This window comes from Abrus precatorius, unplaced genomic scaffold (genome assembly GCF_003935025.1).
Source record: "Abrus precatorius isolate BTA unplaced genomic scaffold, Abrus_2018 Scaffold2, whole genome shotgun sequence".
In the NCBI taxonomy this organism is placed as follows: Eukaryota; Viridiplantae; Streptophyta; class Magnoliopsida; order Fabales; family Fabaceae; genus Abrus; species Abrus precatorius.
In genome coordinates, this window is record NW_020874362.1 from 19,170,177 (window position 1) to 19,189,037 (window position 18,861).

The 18,861-nt window shown below is 35.7% G+C and overlaps 1 protein-coding gene across 4 annotated transcripts in view; it reads left to right on the forward strand.

Moving 5' to 3' along the window:
• Positions 1 to 18,861, forward strand: part of LOC113857691 (kinesin-like protein KIN-14B) — a 35,442-nt gene that overhangs the window by 13,492 nt on the left and 3,089 nt on the right. For all 4 annotated transcript variants that reach the window (XM_027489819.1, XM_027489820.1, XM_027489821.1 and 1 more), the window contains exons 17-21: positions 343 to 534; positions 681 to 872; positions 1,242 to 1,592; positions 7,533 to 7,631; positions 18,673 to 18,813. In XM_027489819.1, coding sequence (XP_027345620.1) covers positions 343 to 534; positions 681 to 872; positions 1,242 to 1,592; positions 7,533 to 7,631; positions 18,673 to 18,813 — 975 coding nt within the window. The remainder of the gene's footprint in view (positions 1 to 342; positions 535 to 680; positions 873 to 1,241; positions 1,593 to 7,532; positions 7,632 to 18,672; positions 18,814 to 18,861) is intronic.

Genomic DNA, 18,861 nt, shown 5'->3' on the forward strand with positions numbered 1-18,861 from the left:
TAAGCTCACCACAAAATTAGGGCAATATTTGACCATGTGTGTTTAAAATAATAACTGCTAATCCTTATAATTGTGCTTTTCTAATTTTTATATTTACTAGAATATTTACCATGGGAATTGGTCCCATTCTATAACTCCTTGATTCTAACAATCATGTACTGTGCATCCAAGAGAGGTTGTACATACAATTTTGTCCATAACAAATGTCAGGTAAAGAGATCAATTCTGTGATCTTGATTGCTTTGCATCTCAATAACATGTCATCATCAATTCCCATATAGACACCATGTAGGTATTCATTTTGGGCTATATTTTTATGAGCATATCTCAAAATTGTTGTAGGTTCTTGCTGCTGTCATCAAAGCTGGTGCCTCTAGAGAACATGAGATACTTGCTGAAATTAGGGATTCTGTTTTCTCTTTTATCAGAAAGATGGAACCAAAACGAGTGATGGACACAATGCTTGTTTCCCGTGTTAGGATTCTATATATAAGATCTTTGCTTGCAAGATCCCCAGAGTTGCAATCAATTAAGGTAGAAACAGTAGAGGTTATTAATTTTTTCTTTTTCGAAAGAACAGAAGTTCTAATAAGGTTTTTGCTGTGTATTTTGTAGTGTTTTATTGAGTATAGTGGCATACATTTTGTTGATTTTGTAAGTCTTGCACATTGAATTGGAAGGTTTTGCCAGTTGAGTGCTTTCTTGAGAAGGCTAATACTGGGCGCAGTAGAAGTTCCAGCCGAGGGAGTAGTCCCGGTAGATCTCTTGTGCAATATGTGGATGAGCAGATCCAGGGATTTAAAGTGAATCTAAAGCCAGAGAAGAAATCCAAATTTTCATCTGTAGTGTTGAAGATTCGTGGGATTGATCAGGTAGCTGCTAATACCTATTATATTATAATTATTAATTAACAGTCAAGGGAGGAAATTGTAGTTTCTCCTGTGAATTCTTTGAAATCTTTGAGCTTTATAAATGCTTTTACATTTACCATTTACCATTTCTTGGTGCCCCATCTTGTATTGTTGGCTAAATGACTGATAACTTTTTGAGGAATGAAGGCTGAGCAAGTTAACATTTACTAAACTTGAACATATTCATTCTTTTAGTTTTTCTGTTGCTTTTGTGTCTTAATTTCTTTTCTGGCACATACCTGACTACAACCTTTCATTGTTTGAACCTGGGTTACATGTAGATTCTTCCTTTTTCCTTATTCTCTTTGCATTTTAAAATAAACTGTACAGGACATCTGGAGGCAACAGGTAACTGGTGGAAAGCTTAGGGAAATAACTGAGGAGGCCAAAAGTTTTGCAATTGGCAACAAGGCTCTTGCTGCACTTTTTGTACATACTCCAGCAGGTGAGCTGCAGCGCCAAATTAGATCCTGGCTTGCAGAGAATTTTGAGTTTCTATCTTTAACTGGAGATGATGCTTCGGGTGGATCAACTGGTCAGTTGGAACTTCTTTCAACTGCAATTATGGATGGTTGGATGGCCGGACTTGGTGCTGCTCTGCCACCCCACACTGATGCCCTTGGCCAGCTATTGTTTGAATATTCAAAACGTGTCTATACTTCTCAACTACAACACTTGAAGGTATGCCTCATGTCAGATCTGTGTAGAATGACTTAATGCAAACCTCAAGCTCTTTATTACTAGAAGAAGCCTTGTTTACTTTAGGACTTTATTGAGATGGTACTTGTATGACTTATGTTCGTCACTTTCAATGATAATAGTGCAAACATAGTACATTGAGTCCAGCCACTTGCTTTGGCATCTTTTATTGGACAAAGTACTTTTCATGGCTTCATTATGGTATTTATAGATAATGGTTAATTAATATGAGTGTCTTTACTGGATAACTGGCTGGATATGTAAAGAGATGGTTAAATTACTGAATTTAGGAGTTTTTCCCTTGATTTTTCTTTTAATTTTATTTTATGAGGATATTCAATCTTCTGCTTTAGTAGACTGTATGCTAGTCTGAATAAAAGTTACTTTGGATTAGATTTGTTTATTTACAGCTTACAAGATGTTACTTATTTCCTTCAAACTTTTTTTATTAAAATTTCATCAGAAGGCCTGCTTGAAGCAGATTCAAAACAAACTATATATAAATAGACAACTTATGATAATCGAGGGTTTGTGTGTCATCTTATGCTATTTTACTTGCAAGCATTCTATGTTGATTAATTTTTCAGAATTTCTTTCCTACTGGTTTTCCTGATATAAGAATGTTGCTTCAAGGTTTATATGGAACTTGAAGTGTTTTATTCTAAATTCTTATTTGTATCAACCATAGAATTTCAATCTTTATTCAAATTTTGAGACACCGTAAGAAAACAGTATGTGACACTCAATCTTTTGTTATTTTCATTTTACTTTCCTGCTGTATGTGAGGGATAGAAAAAACTGTCACTTGAGACAGAAAAATAATTAGGGTAAAAACTGTGTATTCTTTCTTGTGATTCAGAGGTTCTTATAAGAGAAATCTGTACAAAACTAGATCCCTTGATTATAGGGATTGACTAGGTAATTACAGCAGAATCCTAATTACATTATTTACATAATCAATTAGATTTCTATATAAAAGGAAAGAAGGTAAATATGGAAATACAAATATTCTCAGCACTGTCAAAGAAGAAATTGGAAATCCCTCTCAGACTTACTCTCCAATCACAAGGAAATAGGAAAGGAACACAATACTGAATTTCATTTATAATATCCTCAAATGATTAAGGAGGGGTCTTTTTATACTATCCAACATAGTAGTCAATAGCGGAAATAGCGGCCGCAATCGCGGCGGAGCGGGGCGCCGTCGCGTCGCGTTTCGCAGTAGCGGCTGTCGCGCCGCGATTCGCGGCGGAAAACATCGAAAATAGCGGCTGGAGCGGCCGCTATCTCATTCTCGCGCGTTTCCCCTTTTTGCCCCTCATCTTTTACCGTTAGGGCCCTTTAAGGGGGGGCAATTTTGGAATTTCGACCCCCCCTTATTTTTCTGAATCATCTTCTTCAACCCTAGCCTCCATCAGTCTGCTCTCCTCTCTTCTCCCGTCGGTTCTCTCTCCTTTGTTCTCGATTCTCTCTCCTCTGTTCTCGTTCTCTCTCCTCTGTTCTCGGTTTTCTGGTCATCCTCTGTTCGCTGTGCTCTGTTTTTCCGGCGAGACTTCCACTTGATTTTCCGGTCATCTTCTTCGTCTCCGGCAAGCTTCTAAGGTGACCCAAATTATTTTGAGTCATTTTCTTCATCTCTTCTCATCTTCTTCAAGGTCAGCACAACTTTCCGGTCATCTTCAACTCCGGCAGACTTCCGGCGAACTTTCCGGTACTGAACATTTTTTTTTCCTATATTTTTCTCTGTTTTTTTTTTCTCTTCTCTGTTTTGATTCTTCTATTATTTTCTGTTCGAAATTTCAAAGCTTAAAGAAGTAATGGCTACTCCTCCCAATCTGTCACAAGGAACCGGCTCTGTTTCAATTTCATCCTGTGCATTAGTGAAGCCTTCAGGAAATAATTTGGATATAGGTTGGCAATGGAATAGTTTGAAAGACATAAATAATAAAAAGTCTGTTACTTGTGACTTTTGTGGAAAAACGACTACAGACGGTATTACCCGAGCAAAGAGGCACCAAATGGGAGTGAAGGGAGATGTTGATAAGTGTCCAAGGATTCCCAAAGAAATAAAAGAAACACTAATAGCAGCTCATGAGAAGAAGAGAATTGAAAAAGAGGTATATTTACTTCAGCATGATGAAGATGATGATGATGAAGAAGAGGTGCAAGAAATTCAAAATATTCGTAGTGGAAAACGACCTGCAACCTCAAGTGTTGCATCAGTTTATGTTAGTGGTTGTAATGCCACCAAAAAAGGAAAAAATGTCAAGGGCCCATTGGATTTATTATGGTTAAAGAGTCCAGAAACAAGCATCAAATTAGCAAAATCAAAAAGACAAACAAGTATAAATGATGCTTATGTCAAAGAGGCAAGAGCAAGAACAGTTCAATACATAGAGCGATTCCTTTGTAGGAATGGAATTGCTTTCAACGTTGTGCGCTCAAAAAGTTTCAAATTAATGGTTGAAGTTATTGGAAACTATGGTCCACATCTAAAGCCTCCTAGTTATCATGAGTGTAGAGTTCCTCTTCTTAAAAAGGAGTTAGAGTATACAAAGGAAATGTTGAAAAGTCGTGAAGAAGAAAGAGAAAAATGTGGATGTTCAATTATGTCAGATGCGTAGACGGATAAAAAAAATAGAACATTGATCAATTTCTTAGTAAATTGTCCAATTGGTTCTATGTTTGTAAAGAGCATTGATGCATCTGCTTATATGAAAACTGGAGAAAAGTTGTTTGAGCTCTTGGATAGCTTTGTTGAAGAGATTGGAGAGAAAAATGTTGTGCAAGTAGTTACTGATAATGGAAGTAATTATGTATTAGCCGGTAAGAATTATTCTTAACTCCCTATATTAATTTCAGTTATTAATTATTTTATTAGTTTCTAATTTTAGACTATGCAATTTAATTTTAGGTAAGTTGTTGCAAGCTAAAAGACCACATTTGTTTTGGACTCCATGCGCTGCACACTGTATTGACTTGATATTAGAAGACATTGGAAAAATACCTAGAGTCAAGAGAACAATCCAAAGGGGAGTTACTTTTGTGGGTTTTATTTATAATCATTCATTGACTTTGAATATTATGAGGAAGTTCACCAATAAAGCTGAATTGGTTAGATATGGAGTGACAAGGTTTGCCACAACATTCCTCACATTACAAAGGTTGCATAATAAAAAAAACAACCTTAGAAAAATGTTCACTTCCGATGAGTGGTTAAAGTCCAAAACAGCCAAAGAAGCTAAAGGAAAAAGGGCAACAGACACTGTACTTATGCCTTCTTTTTGGAATGATGTGGTTTTCTGTCTTAAGGCTATGGGGCCACTTGTGCAAGTTTTGAGACTTGTTGATAATGAAAGAAAGCCTGCAATGGGTTATATATATGAGGCAATTGATAGAGCTAAAGAAAGCATTCAAAATGCATTCAAAGGAAATGTAGACAAATATAAGGAGATTTTTGCTATAATTGATAGAAGATGGGAGTGTCAACTTCATCATCCATTACATGCTGCAGGTTATTATCTGAATCCTCAATTTTTTTATAGCAATAAACAAATTGAGAATGATCCTGAAGTTGTGGAAGGCTTGTATAAATGTATTGAGAGGCTATGTACAAGTGAAGATGATGTAGACAATGCTACAGTTCAATTGTCAACATATAGAAGAGCTGAAGGTCTCTTTGGTTTAAGTGGAGCAAAAAGACAAAGGGCTACAATGGCTCCTGGTAAGAGATTTGTTTAATTTTTTTATTGTAATGTAATTATGTAGATATAACACAAAAGGTTAATAAGTTGATGCATAACTTGCAGCTGAATGGTGGAAGAATTATGGAGTACGTACACCACATTTACAAAATATTGCTATTAGAGTGTTGAGTTTGACTTGTAGTTCATCTGGATGTGAACGAAATTGGAGTACTTTTGAGCACGTAAGTAAATATCTGAATCCTCAATTTAAAGTTCTTTTATGAAAAGTGAAAATTTAATATTTTTTTTTTATGGTAAAATATATTCATTCTAAAAAGAGAAGCAGACTTGAGCATCAAAGGTTACAAGACTTGGTTTTTATTAAATATAACCAAGCTCTTAATGAACGTTTTGAGTGTTCTGACGTGGTGGATCCTATTATCTTAAAGGATGTTGATGATAGTAATAATTGGTTGCTAGAAGGAATAGCTGGAGATGATGAAGATGCTGTAGATGAATTAGTGTTTGATGATGATAACTTGACTTGGGGAGCTGTTGCTAATGCAATTGGGGCTAGTGAGCCTATAACCTATACTAGGAAACAAGCTAAATCAAAATCCAAGACAACTACAATTGCTTCTTCATCTAAATCTAAGGGAAAAGGGAAAGAAATTGTACAAGAAGAAGAAGAAGAAGAAGAATGTGATGACGAAGACTCTGAAGAAGAGGATGAGGAGGAGGAGGAGGAGGAGGAGGTTCTTTACAAAAGTAGTGATGAAAGTGAAAATGAAGAGGACATTGCAAATCTTGGAGATGAAGATGATGATAATTATTAAAATATTTGTATTTGAATTGAACACTTAGTATTTTTAAACATCTGAGCATTAGAGACTTAAATTTAGTTAGTTAAATTTATTTTTATATTTTGTTGTTACTTGTTATTGACATCTAAGCATATATATATATATGTGTGTAATTTAATTTATGAGTTTATGAGTATATTTATAATACCTAAAATAGCGGCCATCCCGCTATCCGCTATGCCGCTATAGCGTTTTTGAGGTCGGCCGCTCCGCGCCGCTATCCGGGATTGACTACTATGCTATCCAATCCCTTGCAACTATATTTCCGTTAATGACTAACTCTCTTGATACACTAATTAACTGTTAAAATAGTTATTTTCTATTCTTAATTTCTGAAATATTAAATTAAATCCTCTATATTTCTACTTATAACAAAAACACTTATAATGCCATGATCTATGTTTATAAAACAAACTAGTCATTGGATTGGTAAAGACACTGGTTCAAGGTTTATTCATCAACCATGGTTAAATTTTTGTTGAACTAGTAATGATTAAATTTTTGTTGAACTAGTAATGATTAAATTAATTTACGTGTGGGCATAACATAAATATATTATTTATTGACAAGGAGGGATTAGTTACGCCAGTGAGTTATGATTTGAAACCCTTCTTCCTTGATCATTCACACAAAAAGTTAGCTCTGTTTTGACCTGTTCCTTCACACTTTGCATGACTATTTTTTTCCGTGTTTGATTCTTTCTTCTTCCTTTAGACTTTCCAGTTCACATTTTGTTTTCACCTGTTTTTAACGATCTGGTTACTCAGACCAGTGACCTTGTTGGTTCTGGTCCAAGCACTTGAATTTGCTGGTCTGGTTTTTAAAACACTGACCGTAATAATCTTGATTGGTGTTGGGGACTCATGAAAATCCCAAGCTCTTGAAATTGGAAGACTTTTCTTCAATTAGTATTTGAAGCCCTAGCACACTCCCCTCCCCCCTTCCCCTGCATATTTTCCTCACAAAATTGTTGATACTTGATATATACCCTTTTATGAATCTAGTTCAATCCTCCTATCTTCTTTCACTGTCTCGTTCAATTCTAGATTTAAGTCTAGTGTTACCCTAAAAGAAAAAATAATTGCTGCCTAGAATTTAACGACATTATTCTCCCTAACTTTTTACATGCATGTTAAACTCTTGCCTTCAAGTTGCTCAATTACTATACCTAGAGATGTAACTGCCCTAATTACCTTCTATGGCAAGTTACCTTTGTGTCACTTGTTTGATTAGATTGTGTTTGGATGTATACTGCAGACCCAAAAATAAAATGATTCAATCCTTAATTGATTTCCCTTGTATGAGATCATCATCTGATATTGTGTTCCTTAGATAATGTATTGATCTTCTGTTTTCTGACATTTGATTATCAGGATATTGCTGGTACCTTGGCGACAGAGGAGGCTGATGATGCAGCACATGTAGCAAAGTTACGTTCAGCTCTAGAATCTGTTGATCATAAAAGAAGAAAGGTACTTATTTCTCAGCTGTTAAATCTTATGCATACCTGTAATGGTGTTATATCAAAATGTAGCTTTAGTTGCTGCATGAATTCAAACTTTTGTCAATGTGTTAGTTACTAGAAAAATGTTGCACAAAAAATCGATATAACCCCAGATTATAATGCAACATTTTAAAATTATTTTCAAGTTTACACTAGATGGTCAGCGTGACTTTAGATAAGGCTTGGTTGTTGTTATTGTTGACACTAGAGGGGGAGCATTGATGTAATGGAAAGGCTGTTGCCTTTTGAGAGGCCCCCCCCCCCTTCTCTCTCTCTCTCTTTGGGGTATACTGCCTCTTTGCTCAAAAGCTGAGAGGCTGTGTACATCTGATGGTCTGATCATCTCTACAAACTCACATAATTGGTAAACACTCAAATGTGAAGGAAGGGGAATTTTCTTGCAAAACACTAGGAACTATTTTGGTGTTTATGCTACTTGTTCATAATCCATGGTCCTTGTGGAGGTCTATTGTTTCGTGGTTTACTAGAATGTTTATCAATGTTTTGGAAATTGGATTGGTCATTGATCCAATAACAGGAGAGATTCAAGATTTCAAGGTCGAAACTAGATTTATCTAGGATTCTGTTAAACATAGACACATAAAAGGATAATATATACCCAATTGACTGGAGCTTTAAACCAACAAATTTGAATGGCTTGGTGGTAGTAAATTAGTAATCTTAACTTTCAATTGCGGAACCCATGTTCTATTCTTGGCCTTGCAAGTTTTGAAAATATCATGTTGAAACTTGTAATTGTTCAATATTTAAAATGGTTTAAGCATATTGTTAAAATGTCCACATTGGTTAGGATAATTTCCTAACATACTCCTTCAAAAGGCTAGGACAATTTTTTAGCAAACTTCACGTATCAAATGTTTAGTCTTACACATGAATGGGGTGTGTTAAGGTTTCATGCATAATTATTGAAAGAAGTGTGATAAAAAACACAAGGAGGGTTGAAGTGTGTTTTCAACCATAGACAAATATCTTTGGAAAAAATTTATTTTAAAATGATTAAGGTTTTCTTGTATGTACACTTCCAAGACTTGTTTATAATATGTATTTCAAGAGTTAAAATTAGGGTGTGTCCATGGATAAGTTTGACTTATAACCAAACCAAATCCACTTATAAACAAGTTATATAGATTGGATTTTGATAAGAACCCTACAAGAATGGCACCACAAAAGCTAGCTATTGTAGTTAGAGAACCTAAGGCCTTGTAAACCTACATTAGAATCCCGTACTTGTAATGTGAGACTCAAGTCTCATACCTTGCAATTGGATCTTAACCAATGACAAAACCAATCCACATTTTATTCTTAAATTGGTTTAATTATGATTAAGCATTTTAAATAGGTATGAATATGGTTTTTAATGAGAAAAAGCAATCTGGTACTTCACTTTTGTTCAGTATGGTTGAGAACTAGACGACATGAAAATGGAGCATGCTCTTGAAGTGCGTAGATGACAATAACAACTGGTTATAATCAAAGAGAAAAATTTATTTTAAAAGAATATAGAGGCATTACAACTGGTTATATCACTTATTCAAATATAGTTTGGATTAAGATTTAGGTTAGGTTGTTGAATTTTTTTGTGCAGGCTTCATTAAAATATGGCATTTTTGAAAATCAACCCTTTGAATGTTCTGTTGATAATTAGAGTTGAGAGTGAGGGAGTTGAATACATGATGCACAGCCATGCACGCATTAAAATAATAAAAACTTAATTACCATACCACGAGACAAGCAATCAAAGTTGACTTTCAAGGATCACCAAAATAATATATCAAATTAGAGTGTAAGATGTGGGGTTTAATAAAATAAATAGAACAAAAGGGGGGAGGGGAGTGCTAATCAATTAATGAAAATACCTAATTCAAGAATCAAGAAGATAGCAACAACACTCAATCAATGAATCCAATATTTTAATTAGGTGGTTAAAAACTTGAATTCTAATGAAACCTCAACCCAAACTAAGTGATCACATAAAAACCTTCACGCATTTAATTGACATAATATCAATCAAATTTTAGAAACCTCTAGAATTCAATCAAAATGTGTTAATTTTGTCATATCACTTAATTAACTTTAATTTCTTAAAATTGACTCATACTTCATCCAAATAATGATGAATCAACTACTTCTAAAATAAAGTTAAAACTAATACCTTCAGGTCATGAAATTAAATAGATTAAAGAGAATAAAGAGCTTGACTTGCAACCCTTCATAGGTAAAAGAGCACGAAAATCTAGAGTTGAGGGAAAAGAGAAGATGCAAACAAAAATGAAAAATTCAAATTGAAATTAAAACTATCAATGTGTATCTGTCTATATTCTCCCTTTTTTCCTTTTAATAGGTTCAAAATTTAAAATAGAAGATAATCAAAATCCTAAAAATCTTAATCTTATAAAAAATTTAAAACAAGATTGCACCAAATTTGAAGTTTGAAAGATACCATAATTTAAGGGAAAAAAAATAATCCTAAATGGTAACCACCTAATCTCCTAGAATAAATTTGTAACTTGTTCCTTTATTTCGGCCCATAATTTGCATCCTTTTGGCTTCGTTTTTTGAAGATGAATTAAATCCTTTGATGTTAGCTTTTAAATGTCACTAGAACGAGTCCAATTGAATATTTGCGGACCAAGATATGGTTCAAACATTGCACACTGGTCAAAATCTGTGTTTTCCTCCAATTGAGGCCCCATTCTGGCTCTGGATGTTAGGATTCAACCTTTGACTTCTCATGAGAGTTATAGACCCATCTCTTAGCTTTCTTACTAAACAAGAATCATAAATAAAATGAGGTCTAGAGCCCAAGATATAATCCAAATACTAAACAATATTAGATATAATCCAAATACTAAACAATATCAGACTATGCGCTATGCTGAAATAATTGAATTAAGGCCTAACCAAGACTCAAAGTAAAAGTGGTCCAAATTAATTCAATTAAGTACAAAAGAAGGTTAATGCACCAAATATGAGGGAAATATATATATAACCCTAGACCCTAAATCCAATTCATCAATACACAAGATTTATTTTGATTCAGGCACAATCTGGAGTACATGTAGTCCTTGACCTCCTATTAATATTTTTCACTGATACAAAATAATCTTTACAACCATAGATTCTTGAAAGTAATCTTGACACTGGCCTCACTAGGCACAACAATTCCAAATATTCTTTAAATACGGCCTCTTTGTGCTAAGCAAACACTGTCAATAAGATAGCTTCAACCACTCTTGGATAGCAGTGGGTAGCAAACGACTATCAACATGTTATAGCTGGATTGCATGTAGTGGGATGACTGCTATTTTAATTTTTTTTTAATATGGATATACAATATATACATATGTTGACAATTATGTATATAATGCTAAAAAATATTCATAAACAAAGCATATGAATAATTATCAACAAAAGACATAGGTCTTAAGCCAAATGTACTAGTGAATAAGTTAGATGATGCCAATGCTAGCTGTCCACTGTTGCTTAGAAGACAGCAGAGAACATGACAGAGGCAGCACTGCAGAATCAAAGAATAGAGAGAAGAAAGGAAGTGGATGTTGCCCATGAAGTAGTTGGAGATGGGGGAAAGAAAAATGTGGAGAAAAAGTGGGGTTAGGTCATATTAAGGGCAAAAAGGGAAAGTAAACTTATTTCTTGAAGGTTAGAAGTCTTTTTTGTCAAACTTAGAGAAGTGTAGGTAGAAAAACTGTCTTCTCCTGCTGAAGAATTCTCATATATATACTGTTTAATACAAGCTGATTTTCAGCCCAATAATTAGCTAAACGGCTATATTTACATTTATCCTACAACTTAATTAAGGAGAGAATAACAGTTACAATCCTAATTAAGAAAAGAATAACAATTACAGCTGTACAATACAATTGCATATTAAATGTCCAGCTGTGAATTTGCTGGTTTTAATGACCAGAAAATTTGTTCATCAATTCCATTGACATCCCCCCTCAAATTGATGCTGGTAAGTCTACAAGCATCAATTTGCCAACAAGAAGATTGTGCTGCTGACGTGTCAAAGTTTTAGTGAAAATGTTAGCAATCTGCACAGATATTGAGACATGAGGTAGAGTGATAATTTTGCGATCATAGGCTTCTCGGATAGAATGACAATCAACCTCAATGTGCTTCGTGCGTTCATGATAAACTGGATTTGCTGCAGTTTGTATGGCACTGGTGTTGTCAGCATGCAGCGGAGTTGGTTGGGCTTGAGAGAATCCAAGCTCTGTAAGGAGACCACGTAACCAAATTATTTCAGAGCATGCAGTAGACATTGCACGATATTCTGCTTCAGTGGATGACTTGGAAACTGAATCTTGTTTCTTGCATTTCCATGAAATTAGAGCATTACCCAAAAACATACACCAGTCAGTAGTTGATTTCCTTGTGTCTGGACAGCCAGCCCAGTCAGCATCACTATATGCTTGGAGTTGGAGAGATGAATTAGCAGGAAAAAATAGACCATGTTTGGAGGTGCCAAGGAGGTATCGTATGATGCGGTATACTGCTGAAAGATGGAAATGTCGAGGAGATTGCATGAATTTACTCACTGTGTGGACAGCAAAAGAAATATCTGGACGAGTGATGGTCACATAGATAAGACTACCAACCAGTTTGTGATATAAAGTGGGATCTGTGAGAAGTTCACCTTCATCTCTGCTATATTTCACATTAACTTCCATCAGGGTGTCAACAGAGGTTGCATTGGTGAGGCCAGCTAACTGAACCAGATCCTGAATATACTTTTGCTGATTTAAAAATATCCCTTTAGGTTGATGATGTACTTCTAACCCCAAAAAGTAAGTGAGGTGGCCAAGCTCCTTCATATGAAAAGTTGAATGCAGCAAGTGTTTAATTTTAGAAATAGCGGCTTGATCAGAACCGGTCACGACAATGTCATCCACATAAACAATAAGCACCAAAATGCCGTTAGAAGTCCTCTGTAGAAAAAGAGACGGATCATATTGGTTTTGTGTGAAGGAAAAGCCAAGTAATGTGGATCGAAAATTTTCAAACCATACTCTAGGTGCCTGTTTCAAGCCATATAAAGAGCGTTTTAGTTTGCAAACAGCATTAGGTGAATGTGTGGACATACCATTAGGAAGTTTAATGTAAACTTCCTCCTTGAGCTCCCCGTGGAGAAATGCATTTTTGACATTCATTTGATGTAATAGCCAAGATTGTGATGCACAAGGGCAAGTATGGTTCGCACAGTAGTCATCTTGGCAACCGGGGCAAAAGTCTCATCAAGTCCATATTCTTGCTTATTTCCTAGCACAACTAAACGAGCTTTGTAATGGTCTATGGACCCATCTGAACGAAGCTTTATTGTGAACACAAATTTGCTGCCGAGAGGTTTAACAGATGGGGGACATGGCACAACATCCCATGTTTGATTTTCTTCTAGTGTTAGGAGTTCTGTCTTAATAGCTTGCTGCCAACACTCATACTCCATTGCTTGTTTATAAGAAGAAGGAATAGGGACTGATGATAATGTTGCTGTCAAGGATAAAGGAGAGGTAAAACCATACTTTTTTGGGGGTTTACGAGTGCGGGAACTTCGTCGTAGGGGAACTGGTTGCAGCCCTTGTACCGGATCAGCAGCCAAGGAATAATCTTGAGGGGGCCCAGAAGGATCTGGTGGCTGATTTTGAGTGGTATGACTTCGTCTGTGGTAGGTTAAGAGAGGTCTAGATGAAGGCTGTCCTGCAGAAGAGGTAGAAAACAATGGCAAAATAGAAATTTGGGAAGGGAGAGGATCATGATAAGTTACAAAAATATATTTATTTTCCTGAAAGATGACATTTCTAGATACCCGAATCCGACGAAGGTTAGGATCATAACAGAGAAAACCTTTTTGGTGAAGAGACTATCCAAGAAAAGCACATGCAACAGATTGTGCAGTGAGTTTAGTGCGTTCTTGTGAAGGAAGATGGACATAACACACACAACCAAAGGTTCGAAAAGAGGAATAATTGGGTGGGTGACTAAATAATCGGATGAAAGGAGAATCATTATTTAATGATGTATATGGCAAGTGGTTTATAAGGTGAACAGCAGTGGAGAGAGCTTCACACCAAAACTGAGGTGGCACACAAGACTTCAACAACAGGGTGTGGACAACATCAAGCAAGTGGCGGTTTTTTCTTTCGGCTATCCCATTTTGCGGGGGGGTTGAGGGGCATGTCCTTTGAGATATAACACCATTAGTTTGCAAGAAGTTCTGAAAAGAATGAGAAATGTACTCCCCTCCATTGTCAGAGCGAAGAATTTTAATTTTGGAGGAAAATTGGGTCTGAACATAAGCATGAAAAAGTTTGAAAGCAGACAATACTTCATCTTTAGCGCGCAAGAAATAGACCTACGTAAAACGATTATAATCGTCAATGAAAGTGACAAAATATTTATAACTTGCATGAGAAATAATTGGTGCCACCCTCCATACATCACTGTGAATCATATCAAAAGGTTTGTCGATGTTTGATTGATGTGTCGGAAAAGGAAGAATTTTACTTTTGCCAAGTTTACAAGAAAGGCAATCAAATTGAACAACATGAAGAGGTGGGGACTGTTTATTTCCAAGAAAACCAGTTTTTAACATGTGATGCAGTACATTGGAGTTTGGATGTCCAAGACGCTTATGCCATATCTGATAATCAACAGTAGTAGAATTACAAGAAACAAAAGGTAAAGAAAGATTTGGAGACAAAGGGAAATGAAGTGGAAAAAGGCATCCAATTTTAGGCCCCGTCGCGATTGTCTTCCTTGATTGTTGATCCTGCACAAGACAACCAGATTTTGAGAATTCTACAAGACAACCATTGTCAACTAATTGACCAATAGAAATGAGGTTATTAGTCAGACCAGGAGAGACAAAAACATCGGTTAGAGATGAAGAAATATCATCAGTTGCTGTGATAGGTAAATGATTTCCATCAGCAGTATGAATCTTGAGATTTTCAGAATATTTGGTGATATTAGTAAGAAACTGAACATTGTTGGTCATATGGTTGGAAGCCCCAGAATCAAAGTACCAAGGTGAAGATGTAGAAAAAGGTTTACCTGAAAGTCCCAAGGCAGAGAATGCAGAAATGATCATTTGTTGAACCATTTCAGGAGTCAATGTTGGAACCGGAGCAGGAGCAGGATGTTGGACAGAGGCTGTATTCGTAGAACTACTAGAAGTAGAGGAACCAGCCAATGCTGTAAAAGCTGTTGCAGATCGCTTTGGTGGTCTTGTTGGGCATTCTTTAATACTATGGCCATCCTTTTTGCAATAACTACAGAATTTTTGTGGACAGTGTGAAGCATAATGTCCAAATCCTTTGCAACAATAGCATTGAACAACACTCATGTCACGGCTTTTTGGTTTTCCTTGTGCTGCGTAAGCCACTGGGACAGTAGAGAAGCTTTGTTGGTCAATGGTTGATTGTGTGAGAAGACGCTATTCTTCACGAAGCAGTTCATTGAGGCATGTATCTAGTGAGGGTACAGGTCTCTATTCATGAGATTAGATCAGATACCTTCAAAATCGGATCTCAATTTCATAAGAAATCGATTTCGTTTAGTAGTGTCATGAATTGATTGCACTGAAGTAAGACCATCAGAAATCAAATTTTCATAAACTATGTCAGTGTAATCTGCCCAAAGATTCATGAAATGAGAGTAAAATTCAGAAATGGAGAGACTATCCTGTTGAGAGATGGTGATGTCATGTTCAAGCTAAAATCTGCGTGCAGTGTTATTCTGACTATAGATTTTCTTCAAATAGGCCCACATTTCTGCTGCAGTCTTGAAAGGTCGTAAATTCTGGATAATGTTTGGATCCACAGAACCTATGAGCCACGCCATGACTTGAGCATCCTTGACCTCCCATTTGCGATGTTCATCATTCTGTTGGTCTTTGTTAGGAGCAGGAGTGCTACTATCAACATGACCCCAAAGATCTCTTCCTTTGACAAATATCTGGAATTGGAATGCCCAGGCTGAGTAGTTCTTGCCATTTAGGCGGACCAATAATACGTCATACTTTTCAATAGACATGATGCTAAAGAAAATGAAATGGTAACTAAGGACCAAATCTGGACTAGGATAGAATTGAGAAAAAAAACAAGGACCGTAAAAGCTTGGACTAGGACAATGATCGGAAAAACTGGGACAGGGCTAGGCTAGGATCGGAAGCCAGACTGATACCATGTCAAACTTAGAGAAGTGTAGGCAGAAAAACTGTCTTCTCCTGCTGGAGAATTCTCATATATATAATGTTTAATACAAGCTGATTTTCAGCCCAATAATTAGCTAAACGGCTATATTTACATTTATCCTACAACTTAATTAAGGAGAGAATAACAGTTACAATCCTAATTAAGAAAAGAATAACAGTTACAGCTGTACAATACAATTGCATATTAAATGTCCAGCTGTGAATTTGCTGGTTTTAATGACCAAAAATTTGCTCATCAATTCCATTGACATTTTTACCCTTAAAAACTGCATCAGTTTGAGGGTAGAAAGGAAAAGTTGGCATTTTTCTCCAAAGATCATGTGCAAATACAGTCGTGATGGCTGTGACAGCAAAACGCTCCACTATGCTAGATTTGTGGTGGCTGAAGGCTGCTCCGCTACACATGGCAGCTATTGCATGCTATTGACAACTTGGGCCTCAATTATTAACTAAGATGACAGTTATAATCTCAATGATGTATAAAGAATAAAGAATGTAAGATTTTGAGCATATTAAATGCAAAGTGGTTTCTCTTTAATTCTCTAAACTTTTCTTCTTGTTTAGTCTTCATAGGATTTTGGTGTTGTGAGATATAACTTGAATTTGCTTGTTGTCGATGCAATGCATTTAATACAGTGAGACTAGTCCATATGTACAATTCTAAAATTTGTTTCCTTGTAGCAATACAGTGCTTTCTGCAGCGCATCAGGGTAGACTTTTACTTTTAGATGTATTGACTATAAAACATTGGAGTTGGTATGTCTATAACATTCTATTGTTGCCTTGTAGTAAACAAATGCTTAAGATGAACAAATCATTTGTGTCGGCAGACCATTGACTTGAATTTACTTTGTTCGACTGTGCAAATCCTTGAAGTGAATGGACCCTTGCAAGCAAGTTTTGTATTGAAATGTTTCACTATTAGACTTTGAGAAGAATTATTTTATTTTATATGAGGGTACTGTCCATTCCATGTGTTAGAATGTCTTGTGAGTTCCTTTCTCATTAAATAATACAATTTTTTCCTTTCATTTTACTCTAAATCCCAACAGTCACTGAAATTTATTGTAAAAAGAATATCAAACAAAAGAACTTGGAACTTCTGGAAACTTAGGAGTGGTGTAGTAACTAGGCCGGTTAGAAAGGATGTTAAAATTTTGATATCATACAATGTTGTAAACTTTGTAGCCAATTTCGGATAGCGGGAGGAGCAGCCAATCTCAAAAATGCTACAGCAGATAGCAGGATGACTGCTATTCTAAAGATTTGAAATTCACGCGTCCACACACACACATATATAAAGCCCCCAACAGAGATGGTCTTGCTGGAAAACATGTGGGTCTTATTGGAAATGAAGACGATGGCTAAAACTTGGCTAGAAATAGGGAATAGCATGGGATTTTGGCTGGAAAACAGCACCTAACGTGGATGGATCACATTAGAAATGAGGGTCCTGTCGGAGATGAAGACGACGACTAGAACTTGGGCAGAAATAGGGACCTGCACCATAGTTTGGCATGAAAAGGACGTTGGCCATTGTGAAGCTCGTTGGACAAATCAGAAGTTGTTAGAGATGGTGAATGAGAGCACCTAGGATTTGAGAATGCTGAATTTGAATGATACAACGACATGTAGCAGACACTGACAATGTAAAACGAGGGCAAAATCCCAATATTTCCTCTCTTAAAAGCCTTTTTCTAACGTTGAGAAAATGGGGTGTATGTGACATTTCTGCCCTGCAGCAGATACAGCCTCAATTTGCACCACCCGGACTGCTACACAAAATTGCATTCCTATGCACTTCGTGTTGTGCTAGGGAGTCAGTTTGCTCCGCACCACTGCAATGGTCCCGTTATTGCTTGCTATTGATTTCTGGGGTTGGAAATATAGAGATTTAGGTAGGAAAAGATGAGGAAAAAAAAAAATATAAATGTGAATAATTTTAATAAAATATGGTATTGATCTATGATTTGTAGATGTGTTACTGAAGACAAAGCATCTACTGTTGCTTATAGCATTCCTGCACTCCTAGTCCTCTCTCTCTATATGAAACAAAACTACTTAAAAGAGATCATCAAATGTAACTATAAATTACTCTGATACAAGCAAGCTGCATGAGAAGATATCATCCAATGGTTTGATCGTGGTATTTTAGGGTTGTTTCATTTGCTTACACAGAAATATGAGTGTTAGATCTTTAGTTTATTTGTTTTCATTTTATTTTGCTTTGAGGAAACTCATTTATGTTTGTACTTTTAATATAATTTAATAAGGGAATAAATTGTTATGCTTCTAGGTCTAAAGAGATTTCACATGTTTTATTTTCTGTAGTTTCAATTTAGTTTAAAGGAGCTGGCCTTGGGATGGAATTTCTATCTATATTTGATATCATGAGATCAATAATGGATGGCTATTTTTATTTATTTAGATTGTATGCCTTGGATAGAATTTCTATCTATATTAAAGATATCATGTGATTAATAATGGTTGGTTATTTTTATTTATTTATATTGTATTCTTTGGTCTCTGTTAATAGATTTTCAATTCTGTCGTAGTATGGTACTATTGCGTTGTTAGTAGTAACATCAAGCTTTAAAAGCAATTTGAAAAAGGATCCTACAGCACTGTTTTCTTCTCAAATGAATTTCTATATATCGTATGATGCATTGATTTCTTCATTTTTTTTATCAGATTCTGCAATAAATGAGAAGGGATTTAGTTTCATTGAAATTTCTTCATTTTTTTTTATCAGATTCTGCAACAAATGAGAAGTGATATAGCTTTATTGACATTAGAAAATGGTGGTTCCCCTATTCAAAATCCTTCTACTGCAGCTGAAGATTCACGATTAGCATCTCTTATTTCACTTGATGGCATATTGAAGCAAATTAAGGTTCTTATATAATTATTCAGATATATATTTGAGAGGTATACTGATTGG